A 27678-nucleotide genomic window follows, 5' to 3' on the forward strand; every position below is an offset into this window, starting at 1 on the left:
ACAGTCCATGGGGTCGCAAAGAGTCGGACACAACTGAGCGAGTCACACACATACTAAAGAGGTGAGTTTGGCACTGTGATGGTTTGGTTTGTGTGTTAACTTGGCTGAGCCTCTGTGCCCAGGTATTTGGCCAAACATTATTCTGGATGTTTCTATAAAGGTGTTTTGGGGATGAGATTAACATTTAAATTTGTGGACTTAAAATCAGAGTAAAGTAGATTCCCTTGCATAATGTGGGTGGGCCTCATCCAATCAGCTGAAGGTCTTATTAGACCAAAGACTGACTCCAATGCCTCCTCCCACCAAGAAGGAATTCTGTCAGCAGACTGCCTCTGCACTGGGTCTGCAACTTCTCCCTGGGTCTTGAGCCAGCCAGCCTACCCTACAGGTTTTGGATTTACCAAACCTCCACAATCCTGTGAGCCAGTTCTTAAATCAATCCTCTCCTTCTCTTCCTCTCTCTCTCTCACACACACACAGCTGGTTCTGCTCTCTGGAGAACACTGACTAATACTTGCACTATTTATCAAAGTTGCAAATGCCGGTCATAACCCAGCCACATATCAGAATATGCGGTAGTCACAGAAAACGATGCAGTCTATTTATGTACTGATATGGAAGGATCTCCAAGATATATGAAGAATAATGTGTACAGTGTGCAAACAACAAAAATATTAAACTTCCTCTTGCTTACATGTGTGTTGGGGGGAACTCTGGAAGGATAGCTAAGAAACTAACAGCAGGGTTACCTGTTGGGGGAGGGCAGTGGGGTAACCGAGTAATGGGAAAGTAGGCGGAGGGGCTTTTTGCTTTATTCTTTCTATATCCTTTGATAAATGAACATATTCTTTGACCCAGCAATTCTACATCCATATGTTGGTGGCTCAGTTGGTAAAGAATCTGCCTGCAATGTGGGAGACCTGGGTTTGATCACTGGGTTGGGAAGATTCCCTAGAGAAGGGAAAGGCTACTCACTCCAGTATTTTGACTTGGAGAATTCCATGCACTATATAGTCCATGGGGTCGCAAAGAGTTGGAGGAGACTGAGTGACTTTCACTTTCATTTTCATGTTTACCTTATAAATACACTTCCCCTCATGCAAAATGGTATGATATATATTAGAAAAAAACATCCAGGGGATTTCCTTGGTGGTCCAGTGGCTGAGAATCCACAATCCCAATGCAGGAGACCCAGATTTGACCCCTGGTTTCAGGGAACTATTAATAGATCTCACATGATGCAAAGGATCCTGAGTGCCACAACTAAGACCCAGTGCAGCCAAACAAATAAAACAAAAATAAATATTTTTAAAAAATTCAGTTGTAGCATCGTTCATAAGAGAAGAATGGAAAGCACCTAAATACCCATCAGCAGGAAAGCGGTTAAATAAATCATCCATTTGTTACAAAGAATGAGGCTGCTCTCTTTGTTCTGATGTCATTTCCAAATGAAGTGGGAAAGAGCAAGATGCAGGATGCTGCCTGTATAGGATGCTACCATTTGTGTGGGAAGCAAAGTCAAATTCTATGCCTATATATTTGTAAAGGCATGGTCACAGAATAAACTAGACAGGGCTTCTCTACAGGGAGCGGAACTAGGTAAGTGGGGAGTGGGCAGGAGAAGGAATTACTTCACACTGTATTTTTCCCATCATGGGCATGTATTATCCATTCAGAATTAAAAAAATTTCTGAGGCGGAGGGGAGAGGTAGGAGGAGGAGAAGTCCATGACAGGTTGGTACTAAAGTTATCTGAACACAAAGTATTCATCTACTCTACTTTTCATATTTTTGACCTGAGTTTCCCCTGAACTGCTCTTACAAATGCCTACTTGGGACTACAGTGAATTTCACTGAAGACCCAGAGCCCTCACTAAAACCAGGAAGATAATTTTTGAAGATGAGAGCACTAGTTCTCTGCAAGGGAAATGACTCTTTAATCCATGCACGCAGACAACCAGATGCAGACCTGTTCTTCAGAATCTTCTTTATTCTTCATCTAACCACCACAGAAGGTCAGCTTGAACCAAAACAAGCTGAAGTAACCTCAAAAGGCCCGCCTCATTACACACAACGGGGCAAAACCTGAAGTGAAGCCTGTTTTTTTTTTTTCAGAGCAGACCCAGCCCATACTTTTACACAGGTGTCCACTAAAGACCGATCAGCAAGGCTCCACCACCACAAACTCCTGTAGGAACTCTGCTGGGAGCTCCCTTTGGGTCATTCATGAAATCCACCTCTTCCTTAGTCATAAATAAGCCCTTGCTGTCTTGTGGAGAAGGTCATCAGTGTTGATATCTTGAGCAACAGACCATTTGTGTACTCTGGAGCTTTGAAGGGGAGGTGACTTGACTTACCTCCTCCCTGCATCTGAGATGCAATCACCTTTCTGAATATCTAAACAGTGACCTGGGAGATAGGTGGTGGAGGGTGCCTCATGAAGACTCTTCAGGGTCATCCTGTCCGGGCTCCTAAAGCACTTAATCCTTTGTTTTTCAGAAACTTTGCACCTGGGCTCCCAAGAGGCAGGCAGGCCCAGAGGAGAGGCCACAGGCCTGGGAGCCCAGTAGCCTCTCAGAGCAGGTCACCGGGAAAGAGGAGGAGGGGACAGGGAGGGGGCGAGGTGGAGATGCAAGGCGGGGACAGAAATCAGCTGAAACACTCCATGCTGGTTCTGACTCGCTCCATCTCGTGCAGGAAGCTGTAGAACTGAGGCAAGGTTAATTCTGGGGAGAGAAAACGTGGCTTCAGGTAAATGTTTCCAACTCCACAGAATCATCCAAGAAAACGAATTTACACCCAGCGACTTCCTTTTTATTTTTTGACTTCATACCTCTAAGCAGTTCTGGATGGGTAATTGATCATAATAAAGAACTGAAGCCTTGAACACAGAAAGTTCTCAGCTCCATAAAAAAAAAAAAAAGTGGAGGGGGGGATTTTAAATGGCATCAACTCCCCAACACAAAGCCATTCAGGACAGCTGATATGATTCCCATAGCCCCAGAGCTTCTTGCTCTTAGATATTCACCATTCCTACCCCAAGCTTCCCTGATAGCTCAGTTGGAAAAGAATCCGCCGGCAATGCAGGAGACCCCAGTTTGATTCCTGGGTCAGAAGATCTGCTGGAGAAGGGATAGGCTACCCATTGTTCTGCTGGAGAAGGGATAGGCTACCCACTCCAGTATTCTTGGGCTTCTCTTGTGGTTTAGCTGGTAAAGAATCCGCCTGCAATGTGGGAGACCTGGGTTCGATCCCTGGGTTGGGAAGATCCCCTGGAGAAGGGAAAGGCTACCCACTCCAGTATTCTGGACTGGAGAATTCCATGGACTGTATAGTTCATGGGGTCGCAAAGAGTCGGACTCAACTGAGCGACTTTCACTCACATTCCTACCCCACCCTTTCCCTTTAGCAAAAAGTTCATTGACTGTGGGGTCTCCAACTTGCTAATGGCTTATCATTTACAAGAGCAAAGGTGGAAGAATGGAGATTCCATAGTCCGATTATGGCTTTTTTTTATGGAAAAATGATTAGTGGTGGGCTTCAGGAGCCTAAAGAGAAGGAAAATGGCAACCCACTCCAGTATCCTTGCCTGGACCATCTCATGGACACAGGAGCCTGGTGGGCTGCAGTCCACGGGGTCGCAAAGAGTCGGGCATGACTGAGCGACTAACACACACTCAGGAGCCTAATGACTGAAGAAAACATGGAAAAAGTGGAAGTATTCAAATGGGAATTTGGACTCACCTATGTATACATTTTCTGTTTGATTTCCTTTCTTAACGACCAACTTTAACTGAGCCAAAAAAGGAAAAAAGAAATAAAATATTTAAATTAAAACGATAACAACTGGGCAAAGAAATTCCTGAAACCCGAACTTTCACGGAAACATTAAACCATCCAGTGTCTTGAGAGTTACTCGAGAGCTGTTTAAATTGTCCAACAGCAAAACTTCTAACAATTCCCATGATGACAGGAACAATCAAAACTTTCAAGAACATCCAGATCCTATTCATCTGAAAGTAAGCGTGTTAGTAACCACATCTTTGGCTGACCACATTGCTCTGAAATACACAAGGCACTTCAGTGGAACATGGTTTAATTGTATATTAAAGAAACCCAAGGTAGATTTGGTGGCTTAGATGGTAAAGAATCTGCCTGCAATGCAGGAGACCCAGGTTCAATCCCCAGGTTGGGAAGATCCCCTGGAGGAGGGAATGGCAACCCATTCCAGTATTCCTGCCTGGGAAATTCCAAGGATAAAGGAGCCTGGAGGGCTACAGTCCATGGGGTTGCAAAGAGCTGGACATGACTGAGTGAGTAACTGCATTAGAATATTGTAGAATGTGAGGGCTTCCCTGGTAGCTCAGAGGTGAAAGCATCTGTCTGCAGTGCAGGAGACCTAGGTTCGATCCCTGGGTCAGGAAGATCCCCTGGAGAAGGAAATGACAACCCACTCCAGTATTCTTGCCTGGAGAATCCCATGGATGGAGGAGCCTGGTGGGCTGCAGTCCACGGGGTCGCAAAGAGTTGGACATGACTGAGCGACTTCACTCTCACTTTTCATTGTAAAATGTATTTAATACTTTATAACCAAGTCAAAAATCTCCCAATTTTCAGAGATCAGAAAAAGACTTACTTGTAAAAAAATACTTCCTACTTTTTCCAGTTCGCTGCTCCCAGACGTCACTGTGACACAAAAGAGAAAAATAGTAAGTGGCTGGTTGAGGACCAACTCTGAAGAGCCCAATCTTGCAAGTTGTAAAGCAGGAGCCATGTGGGGGCCAGGATGAAGACAGCAGAATGTGCTTTTCAGGAAGTGAACTCACAGACAGCCATGGGTAGAAAGAGCTGCTGAATGTGGACAGTGACACAGGGAAGCAGCTGCTAGACCCAACAATCTTAGGGGACCAAGGACCCCGCTTCCCCAGTGAAGTCATCTGAGAGCCTCTGCCACCCAACCCTGCATCATCCAAGTGACCCAGGACTGGCTCTAACTGGTTACCTCCAAATTTCCATTCCATATCTACAAGCTGGTTAATCATCAGAGTCTGACCTATGGCCCATCGAGCGAGGGTGGGGGCATTCTGCTTCCACTGGAACAAAAGCAGAAAGCCAAAGTCATCACAATGGAAAAAAAAGAAAAAAACCCTCTTTATTCCACCCCCAATACAGCATGTTTAGTCTTTACACAGACATGGGCAGAGTGCAAAGGCACTGTGTGCACAGTGGGCTCGGCCTGTGTGCACAGATCCGGGTGGAGAGGGGCAGCAGGAATCTTCTTTTATTCCAAGATTTAATCCAGGCTGGAACAAAAACTGTAGGATATTTATATTTAGTCAAATCAGAGGGAAAATATTAGACGCACTGAATAGTGTTTTCATGGATGTATGTCATCTGCATGAAACCAAGTGACAAACTTTAAGCTGGGAAATGACATATGATGATTGATGGTTTTTCTTTGGTCGGTGTTTTCCATTTGTATGTTTTCAGGAAATAAAAACAATCTTAAAATTCACTTTGATTAAGAGGGATTCTGATACCTTTTCAGAAAAGTAGACGGCTTTCTCCTCACTGAGACCTGGAAGAGAACAGAAGGGAGACATGACCACAGGGAAGGGCCATAGGGCCTGTCACCTGAGCAACCTGGGGTGGTCACCTACCCAGAGTCATGAAGTCGGCCCGGACCTGCTCGGCTGTGAGACCCTTCTTCAAGGCACCTGGGAGAAGAGAAAAATCAGTCAGAAAGAGCAAATCAATCAATCCACTGGCAGGAAGTATTTAATGGGCACAACTTAAGTGACAGGGATGATAAAGGGAACACACAGACTCAGCTCACTAGGCGTGATCTCGGTCCAGCCAGGCAGGAAGGAGATGAGGGGGAATAGGCAGCACGTTTTAGGGGGTGTTTTGGGGCAGATTCCTGAGTAGCTATAACGGCAAAGAATCTGCCTGCAATGTGGGAGATCTGGGTTCAATCCCTGGGTCGGGAAGATCCTTGGAGAGGGCATGGCAACCCACTCCAGTATTCTTGCCTGGAGAATTCCATGGACAGAGGAGCCTGGTGGGCTACAGTCCATGGGGTCGCAAAGAGTCTGACACAACTGAGCAACTTTCACTTCACTTTAGGTGCCACACAAGCATTGGCCCCTCCAGAAAGTATAGGTGAAGTCACAGACAAAAGAAAGACTGTCTGGGCTTGGGAAGGGGGTGACTCATCTGAGGAAATAAGGCCACAGACTCCTGGAGCCAAGCGGGGGAGTTCAAGGTCAGGTGAGCACAGGGGTAACAGCCTGAAGCTCACACTGTGCCATCTGTAACCACCGAACACATGAGGCTCTTTTTCTTTTTTGGCCTTGCCACGTGGATTGTGGGATTTTAGTTCTTTGACCAGGGATGGAACCCAGGCCTTCATCAGTGAAAGTGCCAAGTCCTAACCAGTGGATCTCCAGGGAATTCCCCTCTTTAACTGTTAATGAACTAAAATGAAAGGAAATGTAGTGTTCTGTTCCTCAGCTGCACCAGCTGTTCCAAGCGCTCAGGAGCCACGCAGGCCCAGTGGTTACAGCACCGGTTAGGGCGGATTACAGAGCATTCTTGTCTCCATATGGGACAGCCTGCCCCAGAAGGTCAGCCCTCAGGAAGCAAACGCAGATGGACTAAGCTGTTCAGCCTCTACAGTTGCCAAGTCACTTGCAGAGGGGCTGTCAAGCCCCTCCCCTCAGGAGCCCTGAGAAACCCCACCCTCCTACTCTTGCCCTGCACCCACCTCCTTTGTTCTGCTCGAAGGCTCCCACTTCTGAAAATAAAGTGCTCCCAGCAATCCAGGCTTCTCAACATTTAACCTGCAGGCTACAGCCTCCAGTCACGATCTGGCAATAGCTTTAAAATTTTCCACTTTTTAGTCCTTCAGAAGATGACTAATCAAAGTATAAGAAGTTGTCCACCATGGTCCAGGGAGGGCCCTGAAGTAACACCCTAAACCCGAGCCCCCACCCCCATCCCACTCTAGAGAAACAATCTGAAAGGCTGTTGTCCACTGCAAAATCAACGGAGTCAACAAAGGGAGGAAACCTTTTATCTCCAAAATCAGACTGAGCAAGGAAGCCAAAGGGAAATAAAAAAAAAGGCGAGACCCCAGGAAACCTTGGCCATAAAAGCTCTCCAAGAAGGCTGTTATGTCCAGTCACTCCAATCAACTCTTGGTGAGCTCCTTAGTTTATATCCAGTTCAAATCCAACATTCTGTCTGATGATCCCCAAATACTCCGAGGTAGAGAATACCATTGTAACTTTTAATTTAGCAGGAAATTAAAGATGAGAAAGGTTCAGGTTTGTGGGGAGAGGATTTGGCAAATCCAGAGTTGACAACTTCACTGCTAAGAGCTCACCTACAGCTCTGCCCCTCCATACACTGAGATCTGCGAGGAAAGCTCCTTAGCAGTGGGCAGGAGATGAAAACTCAGAAACAGCACACTGATTCTGGTGTGTCCACACAAGCAGCGGGGTGCCAAGGTGATTTTGTTAAAACTTAAGTCAGACCATGTCTCCTCTCTGCTCAAAACCCTCGAATAGCTCCTGTTCCACTTATTGTAAATCCCGAAGTTCTCACAGTGCCCTGTGGATCTGTCCTTCTGTAGAACCCTCTGCTCTCTCCCTCGCTTACTCCGTTTTTCCCATTATTTACTAGGCAGGTTCCTACCTCCATGCGTTTACCCTTGCAGTTGCTCCTGCAGGAAACACGCTTCCTCAAATCTGCACAGGCTCACTCCTCACTTGCCTCAGGAATCTGCTTGAATTGCACCTCCTCTGAAAGGGTCTCTGACCAATCTTTAAGTGTCCTTTTCTGCATGGCAATTTATAACTACCCAACTTCATGCTACATACGTATTGTCAATTTTCTCACAAGTCAGTTTGTTGAGAACAAGGACTTGGTCCGTTTTGCCCACTGCTGTGTCCCAAGTTACTAAAACAAAATGCCAGGCACTGTTCGTTGGTTGGCCCTCAACTCATTAAACCCATGCTGAATCAAAGAATCTGTACAATGGAATGCTATACAACCTTTAAAAATAAGGTAGCTCCTGACCTGCCTATTTGAAAAACATAGTTAAAAGAAAAGAAAAGGTATGAACAGTCTGCTTAGTGTGGTCCCTTTCGCATAAATAAAGAAGGGTATATTATCTATTCTTCAGTTCAGTTCAGCCGCTCAGTTGTGTCCGACTCTTTGTGACCCCATGAATTGCAGCATGCCAGGCCTCCCTCTCCATCACCAACTCCCGGAGTTCACTCAAACTCATGTCCATTGAGTCGGTACTGACAGCTTTAATTATATGCTTATCTTATGGCTAAATTGAGAGATGTAAGGTACATTTTTGGTGAACATAACCACAAAACAGAGGATACCTTTGAGGAAAGGGACTGGGTGGGACTTTCTTTCCTTGGTGTCATTTAAAAACATCCTAGCTGCATGTCACTTCTTTTTTAATAGGAAGGCAGTAAAATTGTGAGTCATTTTTGTTTTCTTTCTTGTGCTTCTCTATAATTTAAAAAAAAGCAGCCCCTCCCTTCCAAGAAAAAAGGTTAAACGTATTGCCCAGGGCCACACAGCAGGCCAAGTAGCAGAGAAAGTAGCTTATGGGGCAGTTGACCCCCAAATTCAGGCCCTTTCCATTCCAGGTCATTCTGAGATGCTGTCGGGGAGTAAGACTAGGCCACAACAGGACAGTGACTGACAGCTGAGGCTACTGAGCTGCAGGGGCCGCGCTCTGTCCTGATGGCACCTCACTACCTGAGACAGGCAGGAGCCATACTTCAGAAACATACATAGAGGGACTCCCCAGGTGGTCCAGTGGCTAAGACTCACACTCCCAACGCAGCGGCCCTGGATTCAAACCTCGCTCAGGGAACTATATCCAACATCTCAACTAAGAGTTTGCATGCTGCAACTACAACCCAGGGCAGCCAAACAGATGAATAAATGTTAAAACAAACAAACAAACATGACCTTAAAAAAAGAGAAATACACATATTTGCATTGTTAGGCCTCAAGCCCTTAGCTTCTTTTTCAGCTTTTTCCTTTGGTGATTCCTCTGTCTTGTTAGCACAAGACAGGGCTGCAGCCTTGACCCCATGTCAGAAAAATCTCAACTCCAGGACTGCAGTCATTAGAACATGTCACTAGGGTAAATCTGAGAATGTCCTTTAAATACAGATAACCATCTGGGATGGTTTATAAGTCCTTGAGCTCCACTTTTCACTGGAACAGCTGCTTTAGGCAAACCCTCACTGCCATCAAATAGTGTGGGTGACAAAGAAGAGGGTTTCAGGAAACGGCTGGAAAGTTAGCAAACATTATTCTTCTAGCCAAAACCTTCCCAAGCTTATTCAGAGTAGTAAGGAAGTCCAAGGAACAGAACTAAGCCTTGGTGAATCAGATGGGAGAGCATGTGAGCCCCATTCATTCAGTGATTACTGACCCTGAAGGCTCACTAGCTGAACCCACCCCTGCAAGGTTCACGTGCAAACAGAGGTCACAGTCACTGTATACAGGTGTCCTGAGACTGCCATGTGCCAGCACTGAGCTGGATGTCAGAATGCATCAAAAACTAAACAGGCAACAGTCTCTATCCTCCTGAGGCTCACAATCTTTTGGGATATAACAATAAACACATATAATACATTATAACAATAATGTAACAAGTAGATAAGTCGTATAGCGAAAGTGTTAGTCCCTCAGTCATGTCCGACTCTTCACGATCCCTCGGTCTACAGCCCACTGGGCTCCTCTGTCCATGGGATTCTCCAGGCAAGAATACTGGAGTGGGTTGCCATGCCCTTCTCCAGGGACTCTTCCCAACCCAGGGATCGAGCCCAGGCCTCCTGCATTGCAGTGGATTCTATTATATAGAGTATTATTCCAGGTAGACGATTACTGAAAAGTGCCACATAGAAAATAGAGCAGGGTAAGGTTGGGAACCCCTAGGGAACTTAGTCCAGCATTTGATTAAATACCATTTGCGATTATTGTTCAAAGCTCATTATTCCTTTTTTGGCCCAGACAGACAGACTCCTTTAAGTGGGGAAAGGGAATTATCGCTTTTTCTTTAAAACAAACAAAAAAAAAGACAACAAAAACCACCAACTAGTGGAGACTTCCCTGGTGACCCAGTGGTTAAGAGTCCTCCTGCAATGCAGGGAACACGGGTTTGATCCCTGGTCTGGGAAGATTCCACATGTTGAGGAGCAAATAAGCCTGTGCACCACAAGAAAATCTGTTCGCATGATGAAACTAAGACCTGACGTAGCCAAACAAATAAATGAATAAATAACAACCAACTACTGGGTACCCACAAGGGCCAGATATTAAAGTAAAAACCAACTTAAATTATGTCCCTACTGCAAAGTTATCTGTAATCTTTTCTAGGTGACAACTCATAATAATAATGACAATCAATACTAACAGCAATGTAGCTACTACCACTTACTATTGAAACAAGCACTTTACATTTATTATCTTTCTCCATTTTTTAAAAAGAAATTCTTTAAAAATTATTTTTATTTTTTTGGCTGCACTGCATAGCTTGTGGGATCTTAGTTCCCTGACCACAGACTGAAAGGAACCCCTGTCCTGAAAGTGCCAAATTTAACTACTGGATTGCCATCTTTCTCCACTCTTGAAACAATGTATGAGCTACTAGTATTAGCTCCATTTTATTCCTGAAGAAACTGATTCTCAGAGTGGTTACATGACTTGGCTCAAGGTCCCGGAGCGAAGTAAGCATACAAGGGCCGGGGAGCAACCAAATGCCAGGTGGGAGCCTTATCTGGATCTTAATGAGAACACTTACAAACAAAATGGATGAGACAATGGGGAAGTTTGAACTCTGCGTTTATATTTTAATTTTAGATATGATTATTGCATAGTGGTTTGATAAAGAAAAGACAGTCCTTTATGGTTTAGCGATACATAACTAGGAATTGAATGAAATGATATGATGTCTGAGATTTGTTTAAAAATAATCCAGTTTGGAGAGCAATGAGTTGCAGTAGGCAGGGCACAGGTGAAGCAATCCAGACATGAGTTGACAAAGGGTGAAATCAGGTTTTTTTTTTGAGAACAATTCTTCGTGGACTTATTTTTATTTATTTATTCTAGTTGTGCTGGGTCTTTGTTGCTGTGAGGGCTTTTCTCTAGTTGCAGCGAGCAGGGGATACCCTTTCTAGTTGCGGTGCTTGGGCTTCTCGTTGCGGTGGCTTCTCTTGCTGCAGAGCATGCGCTCTAGGGGCAGATGGCTTCAGTAGTTGTGGCACGTGAGCTCAGCAGTGGCAGTTACCAGGCACTAAAGCCCAGGCTCAGTAGTGATGGGCACAGGCTTAGCTGCTCCACTGCATAAGGGATCTTCCCAAACCAGGAATCGAACCCACGTCTCCTGCACTGTCAGGTGGATTCTTTACCATTGAGCCACAAGGAAAGCCCTCAGGTGCTTTTAAGAATTACATACTAAATAGTAAAAGAAAAATGTTAAAAAAAAAAAACCCAACAAACCCACAAGCTTTGAGCTAATCAAGGAGGGTGCAGCAATAGCTTTTCATCTATAAGATCTAAAGCAAGTCACTTCCCCTCTCTAGGGCTCTGTTTCTTTATCTCCAAGACAAAGATCAGACTAGATCAGCACTTTACAAAGCTTTTACTTAACCCTCCCTCTGTGCACTCACTCCTGCCCCCAAAAAGAAGAGTTCCAGGGTTAACTGTTTCGCAGATACTGGTTAAGCAGGTTAACCAGTTTACTGCAGGGCTTTTCAGAGACTGAGATATGTTAATGTGTGTGTGAATCTCCAAGATTCCAAGGCTGGGAGGTGCAGGGACAGAACTTTATGACCCTGCCTGGCCACTGAAGTCTTTTCTGGATGAAAAGACCAATTTGGGGAAGACTGATCTGGAAGGTCTTTGGGGTCCCTTGAACTCCAACAAGCCATACCAGGATGAAGGAAGGAGAAGGCAATGAGGGCGCTTTCAGACTAGACAGGGGAAGGCCTTGAAGGCCAAGTTAAGGACTACAGAGTTCATTAGGCAAAGTAAACAGTTGAGAGGAGCAGCAGGGTCCAAGTTGTTCTGTATTCCAGGGCAAACTAGAATCTGGATGGGAGAACAGAAGTGGAGAGGCTGCTGCCATAACAAGGCATGAAGGGCTGGGAATTTGTTCTGGGATGGCAGCCTTTGGGACTGAAAAAATAATCCCTCATCAGGGCAAGGGATGAAGAAGAGGCCAAGAGACTTACAAACTACCTCAGATGATTAGCAGATGCTCTGGAAGAAATGCAGAACTCTTGAACTCTGTAGGAAGGGAAAAGTCAGATTGCATAAAAACAACAAAAAAGAGTAAAACAAACAGAAATTGTTGAGAGCTACTGAGGAGTTCGGCAAACCTGAGACTTCAACTCTAGAACTTGGAAAAGCTTGAAAAGCTTTGGGGCATGACATCACCAATTGGAAGGACATGAGTTTGAACAAGCTCCAGGAGTTGGTGATGGACAAGGAAGTCTGGTGTGCTACAGTTCATGGGGTTTCAAAGAGTTGGACATGTCTGCTTGAATGAACTAAACTGAACTGAATTAAACAATCAAGAGAATTCATATCCTCTCCATTGAGGGAAGGGATGTTTTATTTGATGCTTTGACATCGAGGCACATAAGAGAAACTAACTGAACTATCAATAAACAATGTAGGGCTTTCCTGGTGGCTCAGTGGTGAAGAGTTTGCCTGTCAGCGCAGGAGACACCAGTTTCATCCCTGGTCCGGGAAGATCCCACATGCTGTGGAGCAACTAACCCCGTGAGCCACAACTATTAAGCCTGTGCCCTAGAGCCGGGAACCATAGCTACTTAGCCTGGGTGCTGAAACTCCTGAAGCCTGTGCACCTAGAGCCTGTGCTCCACAACCGCAGAAGCCACGACAATGAGAAACCCATATGCTGCAACTAGAGGGGAGCCCCTGCTCACCCCAACTAGAGAAAGCTCATACAGCAACGAAGATCCAGCACAGCCAAAAACAAATAAATCAGCAATGTAAAGTTCCGCAGGCATGGTATTAAGTGCTTTATGGATACTAACTCATTTATTCCTAAAGCCATCACCATAAACTGTTCTTACTACTCTGTTTTTCAGATAGAAACTAAGGCCCCAAGAGGCTGATTTGTCCAAGGCCAAATAGCTACTTAAAGTGATATGCCCAAGACTCAAATCCAAGTGAGCTTGCAAAGCCCGTCCCTGGAACTCAGCACACCTCAGCGTTCTCTGGACCTACAGAAAACGGTCTGCTATAAACACTGTTCATCAATCCTGCTTGAAGAATATACACCCAACATCCCCTGGGAGGGTCACAGGCTCTCCCAAGTTCAGCTCAAGTCACCCAGCATGAATCAAAAGCTCTTGTTCTATGTCATCATTTTACTTGTAACTGTGGCTTAGGAAAGTAGTACAGACCCGCCCATGACTTCAAGGAGACCCGCCCACGACTTCAAGGAACTATCTGTTAGGACCACGAGATGGATACATACAAAACAGCATGATCAACAGAAGACTAAATGATTATGCTCCAAAAAGGGCTGCAGATAAAAGAATCCATCTCAGTTGCGGAGTGGAAGGGGAGGTCACCATGGATGGAGATGGCTTGGGAAGACTTTCTGCAGAGGTAGTACTGGGGCTGGAGCACAGGACTGAGCAGACTTAAGGCCGTCTGGCAGGACTCAACGGGGGCAGGGAGCAGAGATGATAAAGACTGGGAAGAATGGAGGCAGGGACAACAGACAGAGGTCTCCTGAAAAATCAGTGCCCACAATAGCTCACAGGTTTCCTCATTCCCACAGGTGTAGGCTGGACAATGAGAATAAAGAGGATAAAAACTCCTGGTTCTATAAGCTGGACACCTGTCCTACAGAAATGCTCACATACACTAAATACACAGATTTCCTAAGGATGTTCACTGTGGTACGGTACACTTTCTAAGAGTGAAGGATCAGAACTAAAATGTCCAGCAACAGGAAATGGATTAAGTAAAAGAAGATTAATTCAGTTCAAAGTCCACTGCAGTCACCAGAAGAATGAAGTTGATGTGGGGAAATCTTCACGATGTACTAGGTATGGAAAAATGCAAGCCGCAGAGCAATTCTGTGGTTTATCACCACTGATGAAAAACAAAACTATATGAATGTATATGGCTCTGTCTGTCGGTGTACATAAACATAGAAAAGGATACATGCCAAAATTATACCATGATTATTTCTAGAGATAAGAGTCAGATGAGAGTAAAAAGGAAATTTCTCTTTTGACTGTCCAGAGCTCTACAGTTTTAAGTTTGCAATGAAAATTAATTCTTGTGTTAAGTGAAAGTGAAAGTCACTCAGTTGTGTCTGACTCTTTGTGACTTTCTGTCCATGGAATTCTCCAGGCCAGAATACTGGAGGGAGTAGCCTTTCCCTCCTCCAGGGGATCTTCCCAACCTAGGGATCGAACCCAGGTCTCCAACACTGCAGGCAGATTCTTTACCATCTGAGTCACCAGGGAAGACTGCAATTCTCATCCAGCCTTGTGGTTCTGATGCTTTTAACCCGCCATGAGAGCAAAGAAGGCAAGAATCTCACAAAAAGAGGATCATAAAATTCCACAGCTGGAAACCTCAGGGATCTTCTGATTCACAACCCGAACCCTCAGGAGCACAAGACAGGGCAAAGAAAAGGATCTGCATGAAGAATATATCAGAAGGTACAAACAATCAAGTTCCCAACTTTTAATGTACCATTAGGCTGAGATACTGGGAAGATCAGCTTTTTACTAATTTTTAAAATATGCAAACTGGGGATGCTGTTTACCTCCTCTCAGCCCACTCAACATTTATTCATTCTTTAAGCCTGGGCTCAAATGTCACCTCTCTTTAACTAAAATTAACTTTTAATTAAATTGCCAAATTAATTCTAGCAACTTTTAAGACAATATTTAGCTAAAAATAAACAAGTAAAATAACCTGCTGTCTTATCACCCAGACAGAACCATAGTTAACTTTTTTAACACAAAAACAGGACCGTGGCAGACAGAACTAAACAGAATATTGTGAAAGGTTTTCCGTATCATTATATTTTTCTCAACAACATGTTAAAAAATTAATATTAATACATAACATGAAAAATAAGAACCTTTTGCGGAGAAACTGTGCTAAGTGTTTTATTTCAGTTCAGTTCAGTTGCTCAGTCATGTCCGACTCTTTGCAACCCCATGGACTGCAGCATGCCAGGCTTCCCTGTCCATCACCAACTCCTGGAGCTTGCTCAAACTCAGGTCTATTGAGTCAATGGACATTTATTTATTAATAATTTATTCAGCATTTTGTTTATATTATCTTAATTAATCTTCAAAACCATCCCACGCACACACCAAAAACAAGCTTAGATGGAGTGGAACAACTGCTGGGGGAGGGTTATTACTAGGGATTGAAAGAGACTGGGTACCAAAGCCACACTACTTACCAAGGGTCAGACTGGGATTCACACCCTGTTCCTACTAACTCAGACTGAAGTCTTGATCACTACCATGCGTATGTGCTAAGTTGCTTCAGTCATGTCCAACTCTTTGTGACCCTATGGACTACAGCCCACCAGGCTCCTCTGTCCATGGGATTCTCCAGGCAGGAAGACTGGAGTGGGCTGCTGTGTCCTTCAGAGGATCTTCCGGACCCAGGGATTAAACCCACATCTCTTACATCTCCTGCACTGACTGGCAGGTTCTTTACTACAAGCACCACCACCATACTCCTCTGCAAAACTGGACCACAGCACATCACACCAATTTTCAACAGCTGGGTAACTGGATTGCTTCTAATTTTTCTGTGATAAACAGTGCTATGACAGATAACCCTGCAGCTCAAACTTTGTGATCACCTCCCTCCTGGCTAGAATCTTTCCCTGACTGCTCTAAAGCAAACCCCACTTCTCAAACTATCTTCATCAAAAGACCTACTTAAAAAATTTTCAATCTACCATGGACTGATATTTTTGTACAATACAATGAAAATTAATTCCTAGAACTATGAAATGAAAAAATGCTTACAAAATGTAAGCCCCAAATAACTCTTAGTGAAATGTGAATACACATCACAGATTAAAGTGTTAAATCAGTGTAAACTTCTTGCTTTTGATAACTGCACTATAGTTATGAAAGAAAATGTTCTTGTTCTTAGTACTTGTTCTTGTTCTTGTACTAAGTACTAATAGTACTAAGTCTTAGCAAGGATAAGGGTGAGGATAAGTGAGCTAAAGATTCATCCAATAACTGGATCAAAAATTTTTTTAAATTCAGATAAATTTCTATGCTATGATTACCCTAATAAATCATTAAAAAAATTGTGAGACTCTCATTAGTTCAAGTTTTTCCTGAGCTGCATTTAACTTTATTTTTGTTTAGCAGGCATGCTACCCTGCTAGAAAAAAATTTATGTATCCAAAACTTGCCACAAAACATGTACTGATTAATGTTTACAATCTAGGGGGAAAAAAAAGCTCCTAATGGTTACAATGGTCAATTATATGTTACATATATTCTACCACATTAAAAAAAAAATGCAAGTCCCATTTTTTAAAATTAGTAGATTCAAGAAACTTCCTCAAGGGACTGCCCCGATGGTTCAGTGGTTAAGAATCTGCCTTGCAATGCAGAGGACGAGGGTTCCGTCCTCTGTCGGGAAACTAAGATCCCAGGTGCCACATAGCAACTAAGCTTGTGCACCACAGCTAGTGAGTCTGTGCCAAAACGAAGATTCTGCGTGCCGCAACTCAGACCCAAGACAGCCAAATAAAAAATAAAAATAAATAGATATTTTAAAAAGAGAGAAACTTTGTCAAGTTGCTATAAAAGTTTACAAACCCTTACTCTCAATCTTGCACCTACCACGTGGAGGAAAAGTAAGTCTGGGGACCAAAGTGGGGATGCAGACTGCAATTATGCTCTCCCACGGCTGTCTGTTTACCTGGCTTCCCTGCCTAGACTGCAGTCCCGCCCATGTCTGGTTCCCTACCAAACGCTCTGGCTCAGTGCCCAGAGCATGCCTGCCAACTCCGTGGATTGAGGGAATGTTCAAACAATGTCTCTGGCCTCGGCTGCTGGGAGGGGCTACTCACCATTTGGAACCAGGAGGAGGCTCTTCACAATGCTTCTCAGGGGGCCAAGACTGATCTGGTTGGTGGTGGCAAATTCGGAGAGCTGAGCCAGAAACCTTTCCACCTGCAGACGGGGGACAGCACAAAGCAGGCCTTCACCTCAAGCACCTCAGGACCGCAGACCTACCCTCGGGAACTCTCCTTATCACAAGATACTTTACCTCTTTTGGCTCAGTTAGGAAATGGAAGAGCACTTCAGTCAGGGCTGAGAATTGCTGTGAAGAGAAGAACACAGAACATCAGAAAAGTCTACTCCTGGATCAGGGTTCCCCAGTTCCATCCAACTACAGCCCCTTAAGAGAGAAGAGGGGGCTTCCATGGTGGCTCAGTGGAAAAGAGTCTGCCTGAAAATGATCCTTGAACTGAGAGGATCCCACATGCCATGGAGCAGCCAGGCCCGTGTACCGCAACTGCCGAGCCTGTGCTCTAGAGTCCAGGAGCCAAAACTACCGAGCCCGTGTGCTGCCTCCACTGAAGCCCTCTCAAGAGCAAGAGAAGCCACCGTAACGAGAAGCCTGCAGACTGCAACTACAGAAAGCAGCCACTGTTCATCACAACTAGAGAAAGGCCTGCTTGGCAGCAAAGACTCAGCAAAGCCAAGTAAAAAAGAGAGAAGTGAAGAGAACATAGATGTTGATATCAGTTTTGATTATCTTAGAGCTACAAACATTTGTAATTTGAAAAGATATAAGCACAGTAATATTCACTGCAGCACTATGCACAATAGCTGAGATACTGAAGCAACCTAGGTGTCTATCAACGGATGAGTGGATAAAGATATGCTCCATACATACAATGGAATATCACTCAGCCATGAAAAGAATGAAATCTTGCCAGTGGCAGCAGCATGGATGGATCTAGAAGGTATTATGCTAAGTGAAGTAAGCCAGAGAAAGACAAATGCCATATGATCTCATACACAGACTCTGAAAAACCAAATAAAACAAAAATAGACTCACAGATACAGAGGGGAGGGGGTGGGGTATGAAACAGGCTAAGGGGATTGACAGGTTTATACATTAGCCATAGGGATGTAATATACAGCATAAGGAATATGGTCAATAAAACTGTAAAAAGTTGGCATAGTGACAGATGGTTACTAGACTTAGCATGGCGATCATTTCATGACGCACGCAAATGTCAAGTCACTGTGTAGTTCACCTGACACTAACATAGTCTATGTCAACTATATTTCAGTAAAAAAGAAAAAAAAAACAATTACAAATATTCACAACACCCACCACCAGTGCCCATCTAACTATACCACTTGATTGTCTAAAAAACTCATATTTTGTTGGGATGCTTACCAGATACATATTGAGAGACTGACTGTGTGCACACACGTTACACATAAATCTCAAGGGGTCAAATACCTTCTAACACCCCCCCTCCAAAATAAGATCTGAAAAGGGAAAATCACTGAAATAGTCTTTTTTTTCTTTTTTTCCTTCCCTTTGTTTTGTAAGGCCCAGGTGGCTCAAGTGGTAAAGAATCTACCCTTTATGCAGGAGACATAAGAGACGTGGGTTTGACCCCTGGGTCAAGAAGATTCCCTGGAGGAGGAAATGGCAACCTACTCCAATATTCTTGCCTGGGAAATCCTGTGGACAGAGAAGCCTGTCAATCTACAGTCCATGGGGTCACAAAGAGTCAGACACGTCTGAGCGACTAAGCACGCACATACTCACTCTTTTTGCTTATACTTCCACATATTTATTACTCAAACATAAATCAATCCAAATATATAATTTTCCCCATTTTCACTCTCATAAATGGTAACATACTACATGAACTTTTTCTCTACCTTACTTTTTTTTGAGGGGGGTACTGCATGTGGCATGTGGGATGTTCACTCTGACTAGGGATTGAACGTGAGCCCCATGCACTGGAAGCATGAGTCTTAACTACTGGTACCACCAGGGAAGAGGGAAGTCCCTCTATCTTGCTTTTGAAAGCAGTTACTTCTGTGTGGCAAGACTTTAGGTGATTTTTATTTTCTTCTGTTTTGTCTATCCATGTTCTCTGGGTTTCTCTCCCCCACAATAAACATCTTGCTGAGTATGTGACAGAGTAGCAAATTTTAACACATCATTTATACATTATCTTAGTGAGTGAGTCACTCAGTCATGTCTGAGTCTTTGAGATTCTGTGCACTGTAGCCCGCCAGGCTCCTTTGTCCATGGAACTCTCCAGGCGAGAATACTGGAGTGGGTTGCCAGTCACTTATTCCTTTGTGCACGTGAACGTCTTTATCAGCACTATATTACTAAGAACTGAATATCTGTGCACCCCAAAATTCATAGGTTTACGTCCTAACCCCAACACTACTATATTTGAAGAAAATGCCTGTGGAGAGGTGACAAGGTTAAAAGAGGTCATAATGGTGGGGCCCTAATCTGATAGGGCTGGTGCGCTTATAAGCACCAGGAAGTTCTGAGGAAGTTGCCCCAGAGCTCTTTCTGTGAGGCACACGTTGCAAAGACACAGCGTGAAGAAGGCAAGCCAGGAAGAGAGCTTTCACTAGGAAATCAATCTGTGGGCACCCTAATCTTGGACTTCCAGCCTCTGGAACTATGAGGAATAAATTTCTGTTGTCCAAGCCACCCAGGGTGTGGTATTTTGTTACAGCAGCTCGCACAGACTGAGACATTTAGCATTATTTTCCCATATCCTCTCCTGATGGACACAGTGTGTGTGGCACAGTGAAGGAAACCAAGACACAACAGTTTAAAAGACCCAGATGTGAATCACTGTTCTTCTGATCGTCCGGGTGACCCTGGGCAAGTCACTTAGCCTCACTGCGTCTCAGTCGCCATCAGAAAGACAGAGGTAATAATACATAGCTTCCAGAACAGTACTAATCGGCTCATACAAAGCCTCTAGTACAGTGTCAGACTAGAGGCTCAACAAGCCTCTAGTATGTATGTATGTATGTGTAGCAGTTACCACAGCCACAATTAAAGTCACTATGCCATTAGATACAGCTTTAACATTTAAACAAAAAAGACAACAGGCAGATATTGCGGCTCCAAGCCCCCCAAACTGTACATGTGACTGTCAAATGCATTTGCCCCTTTTTCCATGATACATAAACTTTACACAAACCCCGGCAAGGTTCTGTACTATTTTATTCTAAAATGTATTCTATTTTAAAATATAAAACTAGTCTTATATGAAAATATAAAAGTAATATACATGCAAAGTTTTAAAAAAGACCCACCCAGCTAGCATAAATGGATATCCCACAGAATATAAAATAAAATCTCTTACTCTCTCCTTGCCCCCTCCCACCTCAGTCCCACTACCTATAGGTAATTATGCTAACACCTCTGTGGCCTTCCCATCATTTCATTTTTTTTTAGTTTCTTTTAAATAGAAGTGGGATCATACTGAACCCACTCCCTGCATCTCACCTTTTTTTCCCCACTTAATTACATTTTTGAGATCAATCATATCAGCAGATATGATCCACCCAGTTCTTTTAACAACCGTATGGCATTCAACAGTTAAGACAGCAGAATTTAGCTCCCTAGAAATGAACATTATAGTGTGTGTATGTGTTGATCTTATGTTAACGATGCTGCAATGAACATACTTCTTTGTGAAATATGTATGTGTATGTCTATAAGATGTATTCTTAAAATGTATTCTAGGTGAAAGGATACGCTTTTTAAAAAATTGGTTTTTTTGGCCGCGCCATGCCATGTGGCAGGTGAAATCTTAGTTCCCCCATCAGGGATCAAACCTGTGCCCACTGCGGTGGAAGCACAGAGTCTTAACCACTGGACTGACTGCTGGGGAAGTCCTATATACATTTTAAAAATTGAGGTATAGTTGATGTAAAGTATTATATAAGTTTCAAGTATACAACACAATAATTGCTAACTTTTAAAGGTCATTTCCATTTATAGTTATTATAAAATATTGGCTTTATTCCCTGTACTATACATTATATCCTTATAGTTATTGTTGTTGTTTAGTTGCTAATTCGTGTCTGACTCTTTTGCAACCCCATGGACTGTAGCCCGCCAGGCTGCCCTGTTCATGGGATTTCCCAGGCAAGAATACTGGAGTGGCTTGCCGTTTTCATCTCTGGGGGATTCTCCCGACCCAGGGATCGAACCTGTATATCCTGGATTAGCAGGCGGATTCTTTACCACTGAGGCAAGAGGGAAGCCCATCCTAACGATAGCTTATTTATTTTTTACATAATAGTTTGTGTCTCTTAACCTTCTATCCCTATCTCCCTCCCCACTCCCCTCTCCCCACTGGAAACCACTAGTTTATTCTCTAAGATATGTGCATTTTAAATTCTGAGAAAATATTGCCAAATTGCCTTGTAGAGAAGTTGCATGGATTTACACTCCCACCAGCTAATGGTATCTTAGAAGTCTCTGCTTTCTCAAAACTCCATGGATATCACACAGAAACACTCTAGCTTTGCTGGTCCAGGGTTTTTCTTTCTGCGATATTTATGACATTGGGTATCAGTCTTGCACAAATGTTGACAGAGTAAAAACAGAATAGTCAAGACTAGCTTGAGAATGGGTCCTCAAACTGAGTTTTCCTCTATTCCTTTAATTTTTTTTTGCTACAGATCTGGGAACTGTCACATCTTTGGCCAAAAATGTTTCCTATGCCACTAGGGCCTTAAAAAAAAAAATGGGGTGGCTGAGAGGGCCTCCAGCTGCTCTTTCATTTCCAGGCCTCAGCCTAACACTCAGGATGGAGCTCCTTGTGCAGCCTCATCCCCGACTTTCCTCCCATGAACAGCCTCAAGCTACTCTGATCTGTAGGCTGTTATCAACCCCCACCCCTATCTCCACTTTTCCAAACCCTCCTTATCCTTCAAAGCCCTGCCCAGATATCAGGACTCTCCCAACAAGAAAGGGACCTACCCAGATTCTTAACTTCTGAGGCTCCCTCTTGGAACCTCACCTGGGGGCACTTAGAAATTTCAATCTTGATAAGGAGTACAAACCTGTCTTAACAGAGGTTTCTCCTCCAGCTTCTTAGGGTCACAGCACCTTAATTATTGTAAGTGCAGAGTTAAGTATCTGTTGAACAAATCTTCCCTAAACACTTTCCCCATTCTTTGCCTTTGTACCTGCATAGCTCTCTCTCCCTGGAATGCTTACCTGCTCTTGACTAGCCATGAAATCAAAACTTTAACGAATTCTCACCAGTTAAACATATGAAAAGATGCCCAAGATTATTCCAGATGAGAAATGCAAATCAGCAGAACAAGGAGATACCATTTTTCATTTGTCAGATCTTCAAAACTAATTGTCTGACGGCACCAGGGTTGGAAAGTAACAGATGTGACTGCACACTGTTGAGAAGATAAACTGGGGCAAACTTTCTGGATTACAATTTGGCAATCCATGTCTAATTTTTCAAACGATCAAACCCTTTGACCTGGTAATTCCACTGCTTGAAGCATACCCTTCAGAGATGTCCCAAAAAGTAAACCCAGACATAAACAAGGCAGTTTGTTGACATCAACAAAGAAAAATAAAAAACTGAAAGCAACTGAAGTGTCTATTAACAGGGGACTGGTTAAATTATGCTATATCTGTTTCAAGGAATATCACAAAATGCCTTTACTGTCAAAAAAAAAAAGCTTTTAAAGGATACCCATAAATGTGATGGCAGATGCAATTTTTTTCTATAAAGATATATGAGAAACTATTAAAATGATGATTTCTGGAGACAGAGAAATAGGTATTTTTACTTTGTATCTTTCAGTACTGCCTGAATTTTCTAAACTTGTATGCTGCTAGGTGAGAGACTGTCGACCATTTGTTTCCTTCTTTATATTTTTTCTGAATTTCCTCTGATAACCACACTAAAAACGATTCTTTTAATCCTACCTACTCTCAAGGCTCCATGTTACCTAGAACTGATCACAGCATCACAGAAAACATGCAGATTCATGTAGTAATGTGCCGTGTCTCCATTTTCTGACCTGCCGCAGCAGATCACAACCTCCCCAGCACAACAGGCCTCATTCATCAAGACTGTAAACTTTACTGGGTTTAGCGGCTATTTGGTGCATAGTAGGCATTCAGATAAATATGTATCAAATAAGCAATAGTCATGCCGACATTAACACAATGATTCTTCTCCTCCTTGAGGCCTAGGTCTCAAGTAAAAGGTTAATGAAAGTAATAACTAATAGAAATAGCTAATAGCTAATAGACAGAGAAGGCAATGGCACCCCATTCCAATACTCTTACCTGGAAAATCCCATGGACGGAGGAGCCTGGAAGGCTGTAGTCCATGGGGTCACTGAGAGTCGGACACGACTGAGGAACTTCACTTTCACTTTTCACTTTCATGCATTGGAGAAGGAAATGGCAACCCACTCCAGTGTTCTTGCCTGGAGAATCCCAGGGACGGGGGAGCCTGGTGGGCTGCCGTCTATGGGGTCGCACAGAGTTGGACGCGACTGAAGCGACTTAGCAGCAGCAGCAATAGCTAATAGAAATAGCCAGAATAGCTGGCTAATGAAAGCCAGCTAATAGAGTGGCTACTCAGAGAAGTCTGATCACCCAAGAAAAGGGGCGAAAATGGCCCAAAGGACTTCGATAAAGACTGCCTGCCCTTAAGTTCAGTTTAGCTCAGTTCATTCGCTCAGTTGTGTCCAACTCTTTGTGACCCCATAAACCACAGCACGCCAGGCCCCGCCGTCTATCACCAACTCCCGGAGTTCACCCAAACTCATGTTCATTGAGTCGGTGATGCCATCCAACCATCTCATCCTCTGTCGTCCCCTTCTCCACCTGCCCTCAATCTTTCCCAGCATCAGGGTCTTTTCAAATGAGTCAGCTCTTCACATCAGGTGGCCAAAGTACTGGAGTTTCAGCTTCAAAATCAGTCCTACCAATGAACACCCAGGACTGATCTCCTTTAGGATGGACTGGTTGGATCTCCTTACAGTCCAAGGGACTCTCAAGAGTCTTCTTCAACACCACAGTTCAAAAGCATCAATTCTTCGGCACTCAGCTTTCTTTATAGTCCAACTCTCACATCCATACTCGACTGCTGGAAAAACCATAGCCTTGACTAGACGGACTTTTGTTGACAAAGTAATGTCTCTGCTTTTTAATATGCTGTCTAGGTTGGTCATAACTTTCCTTCCAAGGAGTAAGTGTCTTTTAATTTCATGGCTGCAATCACCATCTGCAGTGATTCTGGAGCCCAGAAAAATAAAGTCTGACACTGTTTCCCCATCTATTTGCCATGAAGTGATGGGACTGGATGCCATGATCTTTTCTGAATGTTGAGCTTTAAGCCAACTTTTTCACTCTCCTCTTTCACTTTCATCAAGAGCCTCTTTAGTTCTTCTTCACTTTCTGCCATAAGGGTGGTATTATCTGCATATCTGACGTTATTGATATTTCTCCCAACAGTCTTGATTTCAGCTTGTGCTTCCTCCAGCCCAGTGTTTCTCATGATGTACTCTGCATATGAGTTAAATAAGGAGGGTGACAATACAGCCTTGACGTACTCCTTTTCCTATTTGGAACCAGTCCGTTGTTCCATGTCCAGTTCCAACTGTTGCTTCCTGACCTGCATATAGGTTTCTCAAGAGGCAGGTCAGTCAGGTGGTCTGGTATTCCCATCTCTTTCAGAATTTTCCACAGTTTATTGTGATCCACACAGTCAAATGCTTTGGCATAGTCAATAAAGCAGAAATAGATGTTTTTCTGGAACTCTCTTGCTTTTTTGATGATCCAGCGGATGTTGCAATTTGATCTCTTGTTCCTCTGCCTTTTCTAAAACCAGCCTGAACATCTGGAAGTTCACGGTTCACGTATTGCTGAAGCCTGGCTTGGAGAATTTTGAGCATTATTTTGCTAGTGTGTGAGATGAGTGCAATTGTGAGGTAGTTTGAGCATTCTTTGGCATTGCCTTTCTTTGGGATTGGAATGAAAACTGATCTTTTCCAGTCCTATGGCCACTGCTGAGTTTTCCAGATTTGCTGGCATATTGAGTGCAGCACTTTCACAGCACACTTAAACTGCCTCAAACTGGTCAAATTATTTTCCTAAACCATTTTTCCTTATCTGTAAAATGGGAATGGTAATAGTACCTGACTCCTAGGGTAGTTGCAAGAACTCAGTGACTCAATACACATAAAAGCACTTAAAACTGTGCTATGCAGTACAATGGTCACTAACCATATTGAGCACTTGAAAAAGGCTAATCCAAAAAAAAAGCTAATCCAATTTGAGAGGTGCTTCAAAATACAGACTAGAATCAAAAACCTTATACCAAAACAAAGTGAAACATCTCATCGCTATTTTATGTGGGTCACACATGGAAATGATAATACTTTGATAGAGTGGGTTAAAGAAAACACATTGAATTCATTTCCTCTTTCTTTTTAGTTTTTAAATGTGGCTACTCGAAAATGTAAAAGTAGACCTGTGGCTTGTAGTTTATTTCTCTTGGACGCCACGGCAGTAGAACACGCCTGCCATCACAGTTAGTGTTCCTTTATGAGAAAACACCAAGTTGTGAGGATGCTGAGATAACAGAGTGGCCCCCCCTCCTGGGAAGTTACAACACGGTGGGGGGAACAGATGTACCTTTGCGGTGATCCTGAGACCTGTCATTTTAACTTGCTTAATTTGGCTGCCTTGGTGGTAGGAAAGGGACATCCCAAACGACACAGGAGCAGGAAGCCTTCAAGGTTGACTGGCTGGCACCTGCAGCCTGAAGAGTGAGAAAAAGCCTTCGACAGCTCCACACCGTCAAGGGCCTGCCCTCCACTGGACAGGGTACACGGTTCTTGGGGACTACAAGTGCTGTTCGGTGCTGTGCTTAGTCGCGCCAGACTCTTTGCAAGCCCACGGACGGTAGCCCCCGCCAGTCTCCTCTGTCCATGGGGATTCTCCAGGCAAGAATACTGGAGAGAGCTGCCATGGACTACCCGTATCTCCCTTAACTGGGGGGTGGGGTGGGGTGGGGGTGGGGATGAGGAGAGGATGTCATCACCAGCCTGCCCACAGAGCCGCTCTGGCTTGGCCATTATCTGCACCCACATCCCATTCCCAGACGCCGAGCCCCATTCCAGGCAGCTTCTGCCCCGTTGAGATGCTAAGACCCTCCTCAGTCTTCCCCAAGACGCGCCCCCCCCCCCCCCCCGGCGTCTTCCTACTAAACGTCTCAGTCCCTCACCTGACCCACCAAATCCCACGGCTCCCCCAAACTCCATTGGCCTCCCAAAGCCCTCAGTGCGTTACTCTAAACTCCGTTCAGCCACATTAAGACTCCCTTCAGCCGTTCTTCCGGGATCCTGCAAACTCTCCTCGTCCCCAGGACCCTGGGAAGTCTCCTAGTACCATTTCTTGGCCGCCGAGGTTTCCCTGGGGCCCTTCAGCTTGGCCTCAGGCCTCCCTTAATCGCCCGGCCCTCAAAACTGGCCTGAGACCCTAACTCCCCTCAGCCCCTCTCCGAATCCACCTTCCCCGAGCCAGGCTCGCACAGCGGCCTGCCGCGGCCTAACCCTCCACCCCTCCCCGGGAACCGCCCCGGCCCCGCGCCGCGGCCGCCCGGCCCACCTGCGCGCCCAGCTGGTTCAGCTGCTGCATGTCGCCGCCCACGGCCTCGGGCACGGGGTCCTGTGTGCAGTGCAGCCGGCCCATGGCGTCCGCCCGGCCCCGCAGGCCCCACGCTCCCGCGCCTCCCCCGACTTCCTCCTTCGCGCGGCCGCCGTGGCGGCGCTTCCGCAGCCGCACTTTCGCCACCGGCCGCGGGCGCCGCCGCCGCCGCCGCCGCACTCCTCCCGGGCGGGTCCCCAGGGGCGCCCTGGCCGAGCCGCGCACTCGCGCGCGGACCCTGGGTGGGGCGGGGCAGGGGCTCCCTGGGGAAGCCCAGGATATCAGCAATCGCTGTGCCCAGGCCAGGACCCTGAGCAGCAAAGCGGTGAGACCTGGACTCCCAGCGGGGTCTCCCGCCGCCGCTGGATGACCCCTGGGCACTGCGCTTGCCCGCTCGGAACTTGCTTCACTCTCCTTGTAAACGATCGCGGGGGTGGCACCTTAAATGAGCTAACCCTCCCAAAATATTCAGAAGATAGCCCAGCACACAGCACACAGAAGGTCCTCAGTCAATAGCTAGCTGCTATCATCATCACCGTTATGATGCATTCGGCATGTATTCAGTGCTTGCCTCCTCCTAGATGCCAGGCACTGGCGACAGAAAAGTGAACAGACAGGCCCAGTGTCCGTGAGCGAGCTTGGGTCAGAGCAGAGCAAAGCAATAAAATCTCAAACTTGGGCTTGCACCAGTGTCATCTGGAGGGCTTGCTATAATGCCAATTGCTGGGACCCACCTCCAAAGGCTCTGCTTAGAAAAGCCTGGGATGGATCCAGAGAATTTTCCAACAGCTTCCCAAAGACTGCACTTGGGGAAACTCTGGCGTGCAAGAAACTGCCTCACAGAAGAGGAAGGTGGTCAGATTGGTGG

The 27678-nt window shown here is 44.9% G+C and overlaps 1 protein-coding gene across 1 annotated transcript; it reads right to left on the minus strand.

Annotated features, from left to right (window-relative positions):
* Positions 1-1699: 1699 nt before the first annotated feature.
* On the minus strand, positions 1700-26909 carry COMMD7 (COMM domain containing 7). Its single transcript, XM_052650864.1, has 9 exons — positions 26772-26909; positions 17361-17414; positions 17161-17263; positions 5660-5716; positions 5540-5577; positions 5002-5092; positions 4636-4685; positions 3744-3792; positions 1700-2725 (listed from the first exon to the last, which is right to left on the minus strand). Exons 1-9 carry the CDS (start codon positions 26853-26855, stop codon positions 2649-2651), a joined length of 603 nt encoding a protein of 200 aa, XP_052506824.1. The 5' UTR covers positions 26856-26909; the 3' UTR covers positions 1700-2648.
* Between the last annotated feature and the right edge of the window lie 769 nt (positions 26910-27678).

Source organism: Budorcas taxicolor, chromosome 13 (genome assembly GCF_023091745.1).
Source record: "Budorcas taxicolor isolate Tak-1 chromosome 13, Takin1.1, whole genome shotgun sequence".
NCBI lineage: Eukaryota > Metazoa > Chordata > Mammalia > Artiodactyla > Bovidae > Budorcas > Budorcas taxicolor.

What these genes read in the sequence shown, in the direction of transcription:
- COMMD7 (XM_052650864.1), bottom strand. Translation starts at nt 26,855, where the DNA reads ATGGGCCGGCTGCACTGCACACAGGACCCCGTGCCCGAGGCCGTGGGC. An exon ending in CCTCCTCCTGGTTCCAAATG is followed by an intron (nt 5,717 to 17,160) that starts GTGAGTAGCCCC and finishes CTCTTCTCCCAG; the next exon opens with GTGCCTTGAAGAAGGGTCTC. An exon ending in CCGTCTACTTTTCTGAAAAG is followed by an intron (nt 5,093 to 5,539) that starts GTATCAGAATCC and finishes CTTTTGTTCCAG; the next exon opens with TGGAAGCAGAATGCCCCCAC.